Here is an 18,075-nt window from a genome sequence, read left to right on the forward strand (position 1 = left end):
TTGCTGCTTATGTCAAAGACACCGTGAAACGCCTTAGGAGATAATTCCTTCATGCTAAAGAGGTCAAGGTCTTTCCCAAGACTGAATCTTTTGAAGTATTCAGTGCTTGACTAGTGAAGTTGACATAAGCATCATCTGCTAGTGCTTATTCAAGCGACCTCACACAAAATGTGTGCACAAATTACCTTCTTGGGTCTCTGGAAGAGCTGCCTGGTGGTTTCTGCCACCAGTGCATTAGGTAGCCATTTAAGAAAAACTATCATTAGCTACAGCTGTCCTGATTCAACCAGGGAAACTGCCTTTCATGGGTTTATCCTTAGCTGGATAAGGAGCAAAGTGTGTAAAACATAAGGCAGGCGCCTATAATATTAGCCTTTAAAACTGATCTCTTCACTCAGTCTTTTGCTGAGGGCTGATCCATCTATGTTTATGTATAAAGCTGATCCACTGATTTGTGATACATTTTGTACTTAGAAATGTAATTTTACTGTTGATTTTTATTTTTGTTATGCTATTCACCACCATATTTTTTATTTTTATTTTCTTAATCTTGATGGATTTTAGGGTTTCGTTTTTGTTTTTCAAATAATAAATAAATAAATAATTGTTGTGATTGCACACCCACCCACAATCCAGATGTCAGGGACTAATAATGAGCACTGCTAAGCAGTTTAGCTTTAACCCATGTAAGATATAGCTTTTATAACAATTTAACATAATTATATGTTTTGAGGAAGTCTCCTTTCCATTTGACATTAGAATCATATGTTTGCGTCTATGGCAAGAGATCAGATACCTCTTCTTATGTAGGCTACAGGTTCTGATTGTCCAAAATTGGTTCATATAACATGGTAGGCCAAGCTATGCCTTGGTAAGGCTGTGTAAATGTGCAGGTTCCCAGAGCAAAGCTCACGGCCATCTTTTTACTCTTTTACATCTTTTACAGCTCTTTTTACTGTTACACCAAGCTAAGGTTTTGCCTTGGCACGTGGTTGCATGTTTGCACAGTCTTTGCTATGCCAAAGTTTGGTTTCTTGTGTCATGTGAAATAGGCCAGTGAGTCAGAATCTTTAGCCAAATTACTATATTTTTTCTTCCTAATCAAAGATAGGTGGTTATTATGAGCAGAAGTTTCAAGAGCAACAGCCTATTCAGTCAATTTGTGGGTTACTGTTCCTTTATTGTACCCCTTTAAGAAGTTATTCTTTTTGGTTTCAGCCTAAAACCTTAGGGAGAAGTACGGTAGCTACTTCCACACAGAACACAGAAATGTTATGCAGGCATCACAGTCCTTTACTTGGTTCGTTTAGTTGGTCCGCACTCTTCCAGCTGGGCAATGCAGAAAGCCTGTCCTCTTTCTGCTTTCCGCTCGGGCCTTTGGGTTGTCTCCAGAGAGATTCGGGCACAGAAGATGCGCGGTCCCTGTCTCTGCGTGATGCGTCTTCGTTGGTCAGAGAGAATGCAGACTGAGACCGCTGTTAGGGGGAAATATGGAGAACGATATATTTAGCAGAAGGCAGCTATGGAGATGTTAAATGTTGGTTACTTGCAAGAGCAGCACTGAGATAAGTCCAAATCACTGAAGGGAAAGAGAACAGAATTTTGTTACTTCCGTATCAAGAGGTAAACTCTTTAATCTTTCCATTGCTAATTCCTTTTCAGAAATGCATGCGAGTTAATTACTAAGGTCATGTCATTATATATGGAATAGTAATTAACAGAAAACAAACCAACTAAACTTATTTCAGGACTGTACTGCTTTATGCTTTCCCAAACACATAGAAGACATCCCTCCCCTTGATATGGCCTCTGTGTTGCTGCTTTCTATTTCAGTAGTTTCTAATGAAGTAGTTGTTCATTCTGATCATAATCAACATACACAAACCTTTTCCTATCTTCCCTTTCATCCCCATAAGGTGAATAAAATTGAGACTTCCTATTCCATAACAACAACTATATTATTATTTACAACCCTTCCATCTGACTGGGTTGCCCCAGCCACTCTGGAAATCTTCCAACACATATTAAAACATAATAAAACATTAAGTATTAAAAAAAAATCTGTATATGGGGCTGCCTTCAGATGTCTTCGAAAAGTTGTAGAGTTACTTATCTCCATGGCTTGGGGGAGAGGGTCACATAACTCCATACCTTCCAACATTTTCCCGATGAAAATAGGGACGTCCTAAGGAAAAGTGGGACATTCTGGGATCAAATCAGAAACCAGGATGGGTTCTGTAAATCTGAAACTGTCCCTAGGGACAATTGGAGGGTCTGGATTTGAGCACAAGAGCACTCTCCCCTCCTGTGGTAGGTAAAAGTTCTTAAAGAAAGAAGGGAGCCATACAAAACTGAAAGGAAAGCAATTATATTTGCCATGCTCAAAATGATTATGTCAGCATTTGAATGCAAAGAAATTGTCAGAAGCAGCTGAATATTATTTTCCTGCCAAATCAACCCACATCGCTCCCCACCTCCACCCCACCACAATCTCTCCACAATTCCATTTACTCCATGTTCCTGGAGAGATTTAGACGAGATGGTCTGATTGCATCCTCAAAAAGCCCTTGTAAGGCTATTTCTCACTGCTGATGTCAGTTTTGCTTGGGGGTTTAGGCTAGATAATCAGATTGTGTTTTATTCTGATAACCCACAGGGTAATTGAAATTGTTAAAAGTCAGAATCACTGGTGCAAGCACTAGTAAGTGAGAAAGCAGTAGACATAAAGGAAAGCAATCAATCATGTTCAATATACTGTAGGAGGAAAATAGAAGGAGGGGAAAGGGCTGAATTTGCTAGAGAGGCATTACAGCTTGAGATATTCAGACCTCTTAAAAGGTAGGCATTTAGCTACAACATTTGGCTTCTGAGAGTGCTCTTTTGCTGTCAGCGCAGGGGGTTCGGTTATTTCGAAGTGTTATTCAGACAATCATTTAGTGTGAGGCAGTTAACTGCTAATTACTTTCATTCTGCCCAGAAGACTATCTGAAGCTCTCATTCAATGGGTGGTTTGCTCATTGAGGAACCTACGCATATTTTCAAATTTTATCTCGGGCGGTGGGGGAATGTTGTTGCCAATCCCACCAGCCATTGAACCAAATGGGTTTTGACCATACACAATTTTGGCTTTAAGCATGATTCCCTGAAACTTAACCCCTGTGTATGTTGCAGGCTTACTGTATCAGACGACTGGGGGGGGGGGGAGAGGAGTTAATGGACTGGAGTGGCTAGAACTCTGAACAGGGAACACCCCTCCACTGCAACATTTTGTGGTAGGTCAAACTTATCCCTTAAGTATACCTGAAATTTTATATGTGCACAGCTGGGAGTAAGTTTCATTGAACTTAGTGACAATTACTTCTGAGTAACCATGCACAGGGACCCGGGACGCGGGTGGCGCTGTGGGTAAAACCTCAGTGCCTAGGACATGCTGATCATAAGGTCGGCGGTTCGAATCCTTGCGGCGGGGTGAGCTCCCGTTGTTCGGTCCTAGCTGCTGCCCACCTAGCAGTTCGAAAGCACCCCTAAGTGCAAGTAGATAAATAGGTACCGCTTTATAGCGGGAAGGTAAACGGTGTTTCCGTGTGCGGCACTGGTGCTGGCTCGGCAGTTGCAGATCGTCACGCTGGCCACGTGACCCGGAAGTGTCTTCGAACGGCGCCGGCTCCTGGCCTCTTGAGCGATATGAGCGCGCAACCCTAGAGTCGGTCACGACTGGCCCGTATGGGCAGGGGTACCTTTACCTTTACCTTTAACCACGCACAGGATCACAGGATAAGTTTGTGGAAAAATGGCGGGGAAAGTGATAAAACTACATTTTGATAGTAGTGGCAATGGTGGGCTTTGGTCAAGTCAACAACAACAACAAAACAACCAGTAATAAATATAATGTCTAAACCCAATGAAGCACTGTAATAAAGTTAATCAATTTTGATAGCATAAAGTTACATTTGACATTGAAGTTAGTTCTTGCTGAGCTACTGAATAACATTTCCTGTTAACAATGCCTCTGCCTCTGTAAAAGAACAGGTAAAAGGTAAAGGGACCCCTGACCATTAGGTCCAGTCGTGACCGACTCTGGGGTTGTGGCACTCATCTCGCTTTACTGGCCGAGGGAGCTGGTGTACAGCTTCCGGGTCATGTGGCCAGCATGACTAAGCTGCTTCTGGCGAACCAGAGCAGCGCACGGAAATGCTGTTTACCTTCCCATCAGAGTGGTACCTATTTATCTACTTGCACTTTGACTTGCTTTCGAACTGCTAGGTTGGCAGGAGTGGGGACCGAGCAACAGGAGCTCACTCCATCACGGGGATTCGAACTGCCAACCTTCTGATCAGCAAGTCCTAGGCTCTGTGGTTTAACCCGCAGCGCCACCCGCATCCCAAAAGAACAGAGACACTGTTTAATTAAAATTGAACACTTTGGAAAGAAGCATAGGGTAATATTGGGAGAGACTGATTCTCCAATGACACCACACACACACACCCCAGTGGCTATGGCCCCTGCAGAGATACCTGATTGCTTGGGGCAGCTACAAGACATCTGCAGAAATGCAGTTGGTGAATAGTGACAGTAGGTGAACTTGAAAGAAACGAAGGTTAATGATTGTTGGAGGGTAACCGAGATACATTTCTATTAGTTCTGACACACTGGATAGCCAGAGGCCACACAATCATGAGCAAATTGCCTCCAGGTGACCTAATGTAAAGCGCGGGCCAATTGAAGCTGCTCTTGCGCAATTAAATGCTGCATTTGGGAAATGCCAGTTAACATTATCTCCACTGCACCTCATTCTGCAGCCCTCCAGAGAAGGTTGCAACTTGAGCCAGCTAAACCCGCATGGGATTTTCTGTGCCCTCACAGAATACATAACCCACAGGCAATGTTAAGCTTGAAAACATAAGGTATTAGGATGGCTGGCGCTGAAAAGCTAATGCTAAAATTAGGCCTCCATCAGCTGGCAGCAGGGGAAAACAATTAAGCATTTATTTTGAGGTCCCAGTGTGCCTGCTTCACTTCAAAAACATTTTTGACCAGTTTTGAGTATGTATCATGGATTTTATCCAATGGTGTCCCTCTGCTGGCCGAAGACTCTACGATCTAGCAGACTCCCATAGGTAGAATGGGGAGGGAGGCTCTTTTTGCCAATTCAACCCCTCCCAAAAAGCTTCCTGCACGATCTGCCATGTTATTCCTCAACCTTTCGGAACAGACTTTAGGGGGGTGATGCTAGAGGGGAGGGGCACATTCCTTGCCTATTCTACTTGCCCGTTGTTTGAAAATTGTTTCAAGCAAATAAAAGTCTACATAGTGCAATAAAGATCTAGCAAAAACAGATTATCTGAAGATCAGTCTAAACCACAGCCTCTTTATAGTTTATATAACAAACTGTAAGATGCAGTATGTTTGTCTGTTTCAGACAAAGAACTACTGCTATATCTGCAGTACTGCTATTCTTGGGAGAATTACAGTTTAAGATATTTTTTAAAAGTCAGGAAGTAGATTACTTATATATCTGCAGGAAATATTTTCTAAATTTGTAAGGAAACTAAAGTACGGTATTATCTACCCACAAACTACTCTGCAAACAATTTCCTCTCAATTCATTTATTTCAGTGTTCATTGCAGTGAAAAGCTACCTCAGCAGGTGGCAGCAGAAGCAAATAAATTACTTTCCTCCCCACCCAGCCATGCAAGCTATTTATAATCTATGCCAGCCGTGTCACAGTGGACCTGCCCAAGACAAAAAAGAAAAAGAAAGTAAAAATATTTTGAGTATTGCTAGACGAAAATAAGGTGAAACAAGTAGACAAACATTATTAGGCAACCATTTGTGCATTTGACTACTGCTAGGAATGGAATGGGACGCGGGTGGTGCTGTGGTCTAAACCACAGAGCCTAGGGCTTGCCGATCGGAAGGCCAGCGGTTCGAATCCCTGCGACAGAGTAAGCTCCCGTTGCTCAGTCCCTGCTCCTGCCAACCTAGCAGTTTGAAAACACGTCAAAGTGCAAGTAGATAAATAGGTACCGCTCTGGCGGGAAGGTAAACAGCGTTTCCATGCACTGCTCTGGTTCGCCAGAAGCAGCTTAGTCATGCTGGCCACATGACCCAGAAGCTGTCTGCGGACAAACGCCGGCTCCCTCGGCCAGTAAAGCGAGATGAGCACCGCAACCCCAGAGTCATCCGCCTTCTGGACCTAATGGTCAGGGTTCCCTTTACCTTTTAGGAATGGAATATCTATTCTGGTTTCGCTCTCATTCTCATTTCTACAATCTTGCATTCAGTCCTCCTGAAAATTCATCAGTACACTAGTACATAGAATCATAGCCTTGGAAGGGAGCCTGAGGGTCATTCAGCCCAGTCTCTTCTTTTGCCCAACATGGGGCTCAACCCCACGACCCTGAGACTAAGAGTCTAGTGACTGAGAAGTGGCTAGAACTTTGTCCTGGACCATGACACAGCTCCATTAGAGAATCATCAATAGCGCCACTGCCCCCTAAGGAGAACTCAGGGCTTCAGACAGAGAAGGACTACCCTAGGTCCAAATGACTGCAAAAATTATGGGTACTGAAAATGAATGTTGAAGGAGACTTCCAGGCACTTGTAACATATTTTAATATGAATCATTGTACCTAAAAGCTGGCAGGGGCTGATGGCAGCTGCAGTCTAACAACATCTTTAATAATAATGATAGTAAATATTGAGGATATCACTTTAGCTACCTCTGCAATAAATCCAGTTACAGATAGGTAGCCGTGTTGGTCTGCCATAGTCAAAACAAAAAAATTCCTTCCAGTAGCACCTTAAAGACCAACTAAGTCAGTTCTTGGTATGAGCTTTCATGTGCATGCACACTTCTTCAGATACGAAGAATGGTATCTGAAGAAGTGTGCATGCACACGAAAGCTCATACCAAGAACTGACTTAGTTGGTCTTTAAGGTGCTACTGGAAGGGATTTTTTTGTTCTGCAATAAATGTTTCTCATCTCAGTACTTCAATCTGACTTCCAACAAGGCAATCAGGCAATATATTTTTAGCTCATTAAACAGGTACAAGATACTCCAAATGCATATGATTACAAAGTGGCACATGCATAACATGATGCTATTAGAGCGATATTCGTTTTGCACATCTAATGTATTATTATCAGTACTTTTCTTTTGGTAAAATTTAGCAATATGTTTCCTGTTTTACTGTTAAACATGAGCAATTCCTCTTAAATGCAAGAACGTAGAACCCTCCTAGCTTTGAGTAAACACTTTGGCACAGACTGATAGTTCAACTTAGCTTCCAATGAAATACATTGGACTTCAAATATTTGATTGTGATGAGACTTAAACTCAACTTAGTCTGGATCCAGCCCCATGTAAGCATCACTTTTTCTATGAGGAAAGCAGGAGAGACTAGGTAAAAAGGTAAAGGTAAAGGACCCCTGGACGGTTAAGTCCAGTCAGAGGTGACTATGCAGCGCTTTCAGGCCGAGGGAACCAGCATATGTCCACAGACAGCTTTCTGGGTCATGTGAGCAGTATGACTAAACCGCTACTGCCACAGGGAGGATCATGATGAGTGCCAGAGTGCACAGAAACACCAGCTACCTTCCCACCGCAGTGGTACCTATTTATCTACATGCACTGGTGTGCTTTCGAACTGCTAGGTTGGCAGGAGCTGGGACAGAGCAACGGGAGCTCACTCCATTGTGGGTATTCAAACTGCCAACCTTCTGATTGGCAAGCCCAAGAGGCTCAGTGGTTTAGCAGAAACTAGCACCGCCCCCAGACACATTAATCTCCCTGTTAATAAAAGCATGAGTTGGGGCAATGATGAAATGCACACTGCATGGATGAGGCGGACGATACATTCCATTTCTTCATGATCTATGTCTTTGCAGCCCAAATGATATTGATTTCAAGTATTTCAAAATACATTCTATTCTGACACAGAAAATGTTATAGAAGAAGACTCCATTGAAGAGAAGAGATCTGAAGAACAATTTCCCAGGCAGCAGTTTAGCACTCCTTTCTAGAGAATACTCTTTTTTTAAAAAAACTTTTTCTATATCTATAAACTCTGTGGCAGCAATGTTTAGCATTAGTGTAAATAGATCAGTTAAAAAATTAATAGCCTGGAATGCTGTACTAAAATATTGCATTTATATCGCAGGTTTCCTCCAAGGAGCTCAACGTGGCACAAACATTTTATTTTCATACATTTTAATAGCAACATATTTGCCGCATTTTATCCACTTTTAATCTCATCGGTTAAAATTCTAATTCCATGGAAACCAAGCAAGGCTGAAACTAATCATGCTTTTAAAATGTGCATATATAACTGAAATATTACTTTATATTTACAAATATTCACATCTGAATGCACAGCATGCACATTGCGAATTCAGGCTTTGCTGTGAATATTTGTTTCTGTTCCATACTCAATGGCACTAAAATAGCCATTAATGTAAATGAACCTATTACTCAACAGAATTTTTCATGCTAAGTAAGTGTGCGATGTCAGGGTTAGAAGTACTGGAGCCTATGTGTGAAGTCACAGCTAATGAATATAGCTTGAACATCAAATGCTAATAAAGTTCTGGTAATGAACTCAGCATGTACTTATTTGTAAGCTAATAATTATTCATGAAAAAATTCTAATGGTATGTTCCCAATTGAAAATAAATGTGTGGAACAAATACATTGTTTATGGACAAGGGTCTGCTTCAGGTCTGGTCTCTGCTTTTAAATGCAGGTGGACAGGTGTTCTTCTGCATAATATTATCTCATGCATATGGTATTACAACTCAAATCTGAAAATGCTTATTTGCTTAATTTTAAATCCTGCCCCCCATTAAACCCATGTACTATAATGTATCTGAGCACCCTGCAATTAAACTAAGCTGATGTTTAAGCCTACTTCTCTGTTGACATTAATCAGCTTACAACCAAGTAGTTCGGCTGAACTCATTTGTGGATTGTGATGCAAGGGCAGAATTAAATGCAGGCTTATTGGGGAGTTTTCCATTTCTGAACAGCACATTTGACGCTTTAATTGGCAGAGCGTTTTGAAGAGGACTTCTCAGTGCGAATAGTGTGCAACATTTTATACCTATGTACATAACCTCTCTCAACAGAAGACTGCTAAGTGCTTCTTAATGATGATTAGTTATGCTTTGCAAAACACCAAGGAATTGTGTTATGGAAATTATTTTGCAGTGGTAAATGGGGCAATTAAAATTTGGAATAATGACTGAACTGGTGAATCCAGAAGAATTGGATGCTCCACGGTTGGCAAGACAGATGTTAAGATCACTTGATCTCAGTCATAAAAGTATACCATATTGACAGAAAGAAGTTGTCACCAGGTGTTCACTGGAGTACCACCTTTATAAGCAGGCCAAAACTTGACCTATTGCTCCAGTGAAACTACCGTATTTTTCGCTCTACAAGACGCACCAGACCACAAGATGCACCTAGTTTTTGGAGCAGGAAAACAAGAAAAAAAATATTCTGAATCTCAGAAGCCAGAACAGCAAGAGGGATCGCTGTGCAGTGAAAGCAGCAATCTCTCTTGCTGTTCTGGCTTCTGGGATAGCTGCGCAGCCCGCATTCGCTCCATAAGACGCACACACATTTCCCCTTACTTCTTAGGAGGGAAAAAGTGAGTCTTATAGAGCAAAAAATATGGTAGATATCACACACCAGCTCGGCACATCCTTCAAATCAGCAATTCCCTTGTTAACAATACTAGGTTTGCTTTTGTTTCCTCACTTGCTGTCCTCAGCTGTGCTTTTAAAAGTCCTTCACTTTCCAGTCTTGCTCCTTCCTGATGTGTGGCACTAAGAACAGCACCCATCACAGCTAATCAGAGCATATTCCCTGCTTCTTTGACAGAAAAAGCCTATAGGCTTCCTTTTTAAAAAATAAAAAATGCTTTTATGTGAACAACCGCACAAATGCACCAAACTAAAAATACCTTGCTAAATACTTCAGTACAGCAGGCTCCAGTTATCACAGATTTTTTATTAAGCCTTAAAAGTTTTAAGATCTCTGACAATGAGTAGAGATAACATGCTGTTTCACGGAAATAAATAAATACACACTGAAGCTTGAGTAGGAGAAACTGACAACATGCCTTGTTTCTTCTTTTGGCCTATGAAGATCAAGGCTTTCCCTGCAGATCATTGATTTTTCTCTGCCATGTTCCTGCCATTTCACAACCTTCTGGCTTTCCATTAGCTGTTGCGTCTAAGGCAGTGTTTCTCAAACTTGGGTCTCCAGCTATTTTTGGACTACAACTCCCATCATCCCTAGCTAGCAGGATCAGTGGTCAGGGATGATGGGAGTTGTAGTCCAAAACAACTGGAGACCCAAGTTTGGGAAACCCTGGTTTAAGGGCTCATCCAGACTTCCTTTTGTGCCGCATTCCTAGACACAGATGCATACTTTCCCCCACCCCACAAGACACTTTCCCTGTGAAAACCTGTTCTATACTGCTGAATTGCAAACAGCAATCCACAGGAAATCCAAACTGCCATTTGTTCCGATTCAGAGCGAGTTTTCCTGAGGAAAGCAGTGGAGCAAAAAAGGGAGGGGGGGGCTCAAGGTGGTATACATCATTCACTCACTCTTAATTCAATCTCTACAACAGCGCTGTAAGGTAGGTTATGCTGAGAGGCACTGACAAGCCCAAGGTCACCCAGTGAACTTCATGACTGAGTGGGGATTTAAACCCTGATTTCTCAGGTCCTAGGTCTGCCATTTTACCACTATATTACACTTGCTCTTTTTATTTCTCTCCTTATGGAACTGTACAGCTGGCAGGGACTATGGCGGTCATCTAGTCCAACGACTTGCAATGCAGGGATTGTTTTGCCCAACGTGGGGCTCAAACCCTCAATCCTGAGCTCCAGATGTCCAACCAACTGAGCTATCCCACATAACATTTATACCATGGGCTACTTAACAAGAGGGTTCTAGACAGAAGGAATAAACGGTCTCCATTGAATGTGCAAATCCACATGCACGGAACAAAGTTCTGTAGAACTATGTGGAAGTAAGTCCCATTTACATGAGAAAAAGCATATGCTTAGGATCTTTTGCTTGAAATCACAAGTGGGGAGACTTTTGTCATACCCTTATGCTGTTTATGGACTTCCCGCGAGCACTTGCTTAGACACTGTGAGAACAAGATACTGGACTAGATTGACTTTGGGCCAGCAGAGCACTTTTCATGTTCCTATGTGTCAGGGAACTGCCATCGGAGCCAGAGGGAGAGGGAGGGCTCCAGAGGGATTCTGGAGAGTGTACCGGGAGGGAGAGAAGCAGCCCATCTTCTGGGAAAGGAAATCAGCGTAGCACTAGTGGAGAAGGGGGGCAGATGGGGGAATCGGCGAGGTGGCTCCATGACTCCTCGCCGGAGACCAGCGGGGAGAGCACGGGTCCTCCGCTGCCCACACCCTCCCTGCGCAGAAGGCTTCCGCGCAGGGAGAGTAGGCGGAGACTAGGCGTCAAAGAGCTTCTTTGCTAGAAGAAGTTCAAGAAACACCCACTGACGGATTCTGCCAGCGATTGAGACAGTCACGGGTGAGTGGCTGTCCGGACAAAAAGGGTTCACCCAGGTAACTCAGCCAAGCGTGGCACCAATTTACGCACGAGCAACCCCTAGAACCATTACACTATGCTAGTTTTATAAAAAGTGAAAAGAAAGAACGTCCACACCCCTAACATTTATACTTAAGATAAGCCTTCAGTGCCCTCTGATCCACCCTATGAACATTTTACCAAAATTCTTCCACCAGTCTCTCCGTTCTGCGGAGAGATTCCTTTTCACCCCTCCCTGCCATGAATGGCTGAAAGAGGCAGAAGTTATCAGAACAGCTGTAATTTGGTCCTGCTATGTTCAACGGAGTCTATACAATTATCTGTTAGTGATAATAACGTAACTGAAATGTCCACATATCGCGCCATGTTCTGTGGCATTGCTGTGGTATAACCAGTTTATAAGACAAACTTGTGCTCTGCTGAAGAAAGAGTCACCTGCAATCTCAGTTTGGAGAAGGAAACATGGGTTATACATTTTGCCATTTATAAATAAACATGAGGAACCGTGAAAGTATTCAGTCATTATTATTATTTTTTGTCAACGTAAAATACACCACAAAAGACTTCCTTTTATTTTGCTTTTCCCTTGCCAGTCCTGCATCACATCACACTTTACTGCTGTTTGTCAGATTTTCTGCAACAGTCTAGCAGGCTATAAAGGCTTTATGCTGAGAAAAGAACCCAGGGGATGTGGGAACAGTCTTAAATATAACATGATATATAAGTGGCTGTTAAATTTACCTGGGGAAAGACAGCAAAGAAGCAATTTTAAAAGCCAGCATTTTAAATTGAATGTTGAACTGACACCTTAAGTTCTGAAAAAAGGGACTGCAACAACACATCAGCTCGCAAAGTGGAAGTGCTTTACACTAAGCCTCACTGTTCTCAAAGCCAAATTGAGGCTTGATGCCAGTAAAAATCTGTATCATCAGCTACGAACACAAAGGCTTCCAATGCTGCCCGACTTTCCTTGCCATTAAGTACTCCTGTCCAATTCTGTTGTTTCCAGTGGTTTGACTCCTGGTTTATGAGCAAAATCAGGACCCAGTTCACTACCCTTTGTACGAAACAGCTCTTAAGTTTGGATGCCAGCTTCCTATAGTTATATTACTTGACATCCCAGCATCCATGTACCTTCCTTTTTCCTATGTACCAGTTTTCAAGCAGCTGAAGAAAGTGTGATGGGTCAGATCTGGTAGCTCACCCATAATGTGTACGATCCCCTGCGACTCCCCGGGAAAGTCAGCATGCTCTGATCTGAGACAGTAGCAGATGTGAGGCCGCTGCTGCTCCTGGACTGCGGCCATTCAAAACCATCTTCCACCTGCTCACGTTTGGTTTTCTGCTTCCTTATGATCTGCAGCACGTCGAAAAGGAAACAAGGAAGGGTTCAGTGCAGAGTATTGCCACGGGAGCCATACCAAACTGACTGAGTCATCAAGATTTGAGACAGAAGCCTTAACATGGCTTCTTCTTTTCCTCTAGCTCCCGAAAGGTTGATGTTTGGGCAGGTTGTGTGCAGTTCTGTTATCTGAATTCACTGTACTTATAAAAAGCCCAAGAGTGAATTATAACAAGGTGTGTGTACACACAGACACACACACACACACACACACACACACACACACACACGAGTACTTCCATTTGCATTGAAAAATCTTATCCTTCTAGAAATTAACCTCACGGTGCATATAGAGAATTAGCAAAACTTAGGAAGTGGGCTAAGACATTAGGTGCTCATTATGTGCAATGTTTATGCAGTCTTAGGGCTTGTCCACACTTGTCCCATTCCTAGAAAGTCTGGGTTCCGTTTGCCCAACCGCTTTCCCCAGGAAAACCTGCTCTTTACTGCTGAATTGGAGAAAACATCAATCCATGGGAAACCCAATTAACGTTTGCTCCAATTCAGCAGGAAAGAGAGGGATTTCCCTGGGAGAAAGAAGGACAAGCAGAAGTGTGGACAAGTCCTTAGCCACTAAAACAGATCTAGTAGAGGCATTTTAAAGAAGTATTAAAGGTACTTAAGTTATGTGAATGATCTAAATAAGGGAGGGCTATTAGCACAGCATGTTCAGTGCTTTTCTCTGGCCCTAACTTAGCAGACGTAAGCACTTCAATTTAATAGAGATCATGGTGCTACCTGGGGAAAGAGAACGAAGAAGCAGTTTAAGAAACTGGTATTTCCCCCATGCTTTCTCATGTTAAGAGAAGACTTGTTTTCACATGCAACGAAGAGGCATATCCCTCTGCTGAGTGATACATTTCTCACTGGGTTTCATTTATACTGCCTTACTAAATCCAAGTGCATGTTGATCTACACAGCTATAAGCCCTTACTGCAATGCAGCACGGATTTCATATATAGAACCAAACAGCCCATGAAGAGGTTAGGGAAACACAGAAAAATACACTCTGAACTAATAATACGTTCTAGCGAACAGAGGGATCCTACAGTACGAAAATAAACTGGTTGTCCCCAGTGTAAACGGCAAGAGAGGGAAATAGTTTTTTTACTGTCAGAACACGGGGGTGAAAGTAATCAAATAGATACACCAACTCGTGCAAAAACAACAACAACAACAACAACCCATAAGCACCACCACCATACCACTGGGCAGAATAATGGGGTGAGGTGGGGAAAACCCTTGTTTGCCCAACAAATAATACAACATACCCCCTCCTTCTGAGTCATGTAAAGTTCTGAGCAAAAGCTGTTCTTTACACTGTAGTTTACTATGTAAAGGGGATTTCCATTAGAGGAGAGAGAGCTATGGAGTTGCATCAGAATTCTATTTATTCTGACTACTGCAGCTTTAAGTAGTCGGGCTTACAACAGGGAAAGCAACCCCTAGAACCACCATATGGCTTGCTGGAACCTTACCTTGCTGTAAGGAGGCATGGACCACCCCTTAACCCACTCAGCCAGTCCCCCACTGGCCTTTTTAATGAGCCAGGAAGGACAAAGATCTAGCATGCCTTTGCTAGCTCTCATATTTCCAGGGATCTGGTCCACATCCTTGGGCTGTGCAAATTGGGGAAAAAGACCCATCCATTATCATGGGACAAGCAGGGGCCAAAGTTACATCCACTTGACCAGCCTCAAGTATCACATCCAAGTCGGAATGGATCCGAGCGATTTTGTCAGCAAAGTGCTGAGCAAATTGTTCAAAGTGGGCTGTCGAGTAGTCACATTTCTCATCCAGAGTATAAAAGACCCCTGACCACTCAAAACAGCTCTGCTGGATGGGTGCTTGCTGATGCAATGGAGGCAGAGAAAAATGTTGGGTTTTTTGTTTTTGCTGCCTGCACTGCCACAGAGTAGGTCTTCAAGTAGGTTCCAGCCTGTGTTCAGGCAGACTTGTCCCAAGTATTCTGCCACTGTGGATCAAATTATGAGTTACATTAATTGCATGGCTAGGAGCCATGTTAGGGGTTTTTAGAAATGTAATCCAACCTGTTGGGTGGGGGCAATTTTCACTGGGACACCAGCGTGTGGGAAGTGTAGCTTAACCATTCTTTCTGAAGCTGTGATCCTAATGAAAGTTGCCACAAAGCTAGAGTTAGGGCCAATGGGAGCCCCCCTAAGCTAACTTTAGACAGGTGGGGTGCTTTTTTGTTGGGATCATGGCTAAAGAGGCAAGTGTCAAACTTACTTCCCCATGCATTGTTGCCCTGATGAAAACTTCCACCTTCCATGCCTAGGATTACATTAAAAAAAATAAAATGCTGGCACGAGGGCTAGAAAATTCCACAAACATACCGATAACTGTTCAAAAGTTTCTATACGTTATCATTCCTAGTAGTCAAATCACCTAGTAGCAAAGTCTTGAGTCATACCTTCTGGACAATGGTGGTAGCAAGCTCTTCTATCAGCTCCTCCTTATGGTCCCGTAAGTAACAAGCTTCGTTCTGTTTGTCCTGCACAAAAGGCATGCACGGGTAAGGACTGCATAAAGCAACTCTAAAAATGCACAGAATGCCAATGAAGAAAAAACTGACAGCTGTTGACAAAGCTCAGAAACACCATGGCCCTTCTATTTTGCTCCTTTCTTTAATTTCTGTGTGGCTAGAACTTAGGAGGACTAATTTTAATAGCCTCTGGAAAGGTTACAGGGAGTGGACCGACCGCTTTCATACTCTGGTCTTCCCAAATGTTTCTGGCTAGGTGTCGCAGGAAAGATGACAACGGACTAGATCAGCCTTTGGTTTGATCGAAGATGATGCTATCACTTGGCAAACCAGTCACAAACCCTCCAAACAAGCAATAGGAAATGTTGCCAGCGGAAAGTCTCCAGCACCTTTGCCATCTCCTGAACTTAGGCAAGCCTAAGGCATGCCAAGCCAAGCTGCCTATGGTGGCACTTGAAGAGGTGTGTTGGCTGGGAGAGTTGTCAGTAGATGGTAATTTGTTGCTTGGGGGGGCAGGTTGGGGGCAGACTTAAAAGTAAGTTATTATCATCATTCCTGGTACAATAAAAGGTAAAGGTAAAGGACCCCTGGACGGATAAATCCAGTCAAAGGCGACTATGGGGTGTGTCGCTCATCTTGCTTTTCAGGTCGAGGGAGCCGGCGTTTGTCCACAGACAGCTTTCCAGATCATGTGAACAGCATGACTAAACTGCTTCTGGCACATAGAGGACCACGACGGGTGCCAGAGTGCACAGAAACACCATTTACCTTCCCACCACAGCGGTACCTATTTATCTACTTGCACTGGTGTGCTTTCAAACTGCTACATTGGCAGAAACTGGGACAGAGCAACAGCTCACCCCATTGCAGGGATTCGAACCACCAACCTTCGAATTGGCAAGTCCCAGAGGCTCAGTGGTTTAGACCACAATGCTACTTGTGTCCCCTTCTTGGTGCAATAATGAGGATATAACTACACTGCAGAGCTTTTAAATAATGCAATAAAATATCCTATGATGGTGAAGATCAGAGTCTTCTTTGACTACACTGCTCCTGCTAATTAAGCAGGAGCTATCTTTTTGGGGGGGGGGGAAGATGGAAATATCATTATCAAAATAATGAATGTAATTACAGTATTCTTACCAAGCTGTCTCCGTACATCTCTGCCTTAGAAATAGCTTCTTCTATTGCTTCTTCTGCAACACGCAAGGCCACAGCAAGGGTGTCCATCATGCTGTGTCCTAAGCAAAGAATGCATTAAAGCATGTTTAGCATTTATGGAACGGAGGAGAGCAGTGAAGTAGAGCTGGGTGGTCGCAAGAAATGCTTGTTTTCCAGAACCCCTCTCTTTCTAGGGAAAATACATCCATTCACCATTTCCCTTCCAAAAATGATCAGTCTGTGCAGATAAGACTGCACTGTGTTTCAGGTAGGAAGCAGAATTTACTTGCAGGGCAAATAACTCCAATTGACTACAAAGGAAGGCAAATAAATACTTTACATGTGATATATAACAAGAGCAATGCCACGTCTGAGCTACTCCAGCTCCAGGGCTGTTGGATATGGCAAAACCCCTGTTACAGACATGACAGACAGATATGAGGATAGAATACCACAAATATGCCAGTAGGACACTGTTGTTGAGCTAAAACTCCCATCATCCCTGGCCATTGGTGATGTTTGCTGGGACTGATGTGAGCTGCAGGTCAGCAACAGCTGGAGGGCCAGAGGTTCCCCACACCTGCCCTAGTGCAAGAAGTATACTTAAAGATACACAAAGTTAGGAAAGTGACGAGGAAAGGTGCGGGGTGAAAAGTGGGGGATGAACAAATGATTGGTGTGAAGATGTATAAATACTCTGAAAGCATATCAGGATGAATGCACAATAGACAGGATGTGTGGAGTTTTTTCATCTTTCAGCACTATTATCATATGGAGGAAATCCATCTATGGTCCAGGTCATTTCATCCAGTAACTCAATTTGCAACAATTTAGTTATAGTAAAACACATGCACTTTTGAACGTAATTACCTTCTGTCTGTCTGTAGAAAGTAGAGTCACTGCCACAAATGCTTCCTTCATTTTCTATCGTTCCCTCACAGAAGCTTCCTGCTTCTACTCAAAAAGAACATCATTGTCATCGTCACCGTCACTGCCATTCACTAATGCCATATATAACTTCAGAAGAAAAGAGTTCCCTCTAGAATGTGGCCGTTATTTCTAAATGCACCACCATTACAAAAACAAGCAAATGGGGGAGGGGGGAAGTGAAATATCCTTAACACAAAAGACATGTGGCTGAAAAATAAATCCTTTTAAAAAAGAAGTTATTGTGCTTCGTTTTTCAAAAATATTTCTTCCCAGAGGAGAAAAATTTATCACACCTAGCTAATCCCTGGATTCAGACAATGGCTGCTGGAGTAAGAGAGAGAACTATGAAGTTAACAATAAGCAGAGATTGCACGCAGAACGCCAGTGCAGAGGACTTGCTTTGAATGTGACATTTTGGACTTGAAATAGATCACAGATTCCAAAGGGCATCATTTCATATAAGAAAAGGAAAATTAA

The 18,075-nt window shown here is 42.8% G+C and overlaps 1 protein-coding gene across 9 annotated transcripts in view; it reads right to left on the reverse strand.

Moving 5' to 3' along the window:
• MYRIP (myosin VIIA and Rab interacting protein) overlaps nucleotides 1-18,075 on the reverse strand; it is a 148,678-nt gene that overhangs the window by 25,699 nt on the left and 104,904 nt on the right. For all 9 annotated transcript variants that reach the window (XR_014556815.1, XM_083705643.1, XM_083705639.1 and 6 more), the window contains exons 5-9: nucleotides 17,539-17,622; nucleotides 16,651-16,748; nucleotides 15,436-15,516; nucleotides 12,804-12,956; nucleotides 1,298-1,475 (exon numbers count right to left, since the gene is read on the reverse strand). Coding sequence is in view for 8 of the 9 variants with exons in the window: in XM_083705643.1 (XP_083561769.1) it covers nucleotides 1,298-1,475; nucleotides 12,804-12,956; nucleotides 15,436-15,516; nucleotides 16,651-16,748; nucleotides 17,539-17,622 (594 nt within the window). In the remaining variant the exon portion in view is untranslated. The remainder of the gene's footprint in view (nucleotides 1-1,297; nucleotides 1,476-12,803; nucleotides 12,957-15,435; nucleotides 15,517-16,650; nucleotides 16,749-17,538; nucleotides 17,623-18,075) is intronic.

Source organism: Podarcis gaigeae (assembly GCF_964106915.1).
Source record: "Podarcis gaigeae genome assembly, chromosome: 12".
Lineage (NCBI taxonomy): Eukaryota > Metazoa > Chordata > Lepidosauria > Squamata > Lacertidae > Podarcis > Podarcis gaigeae.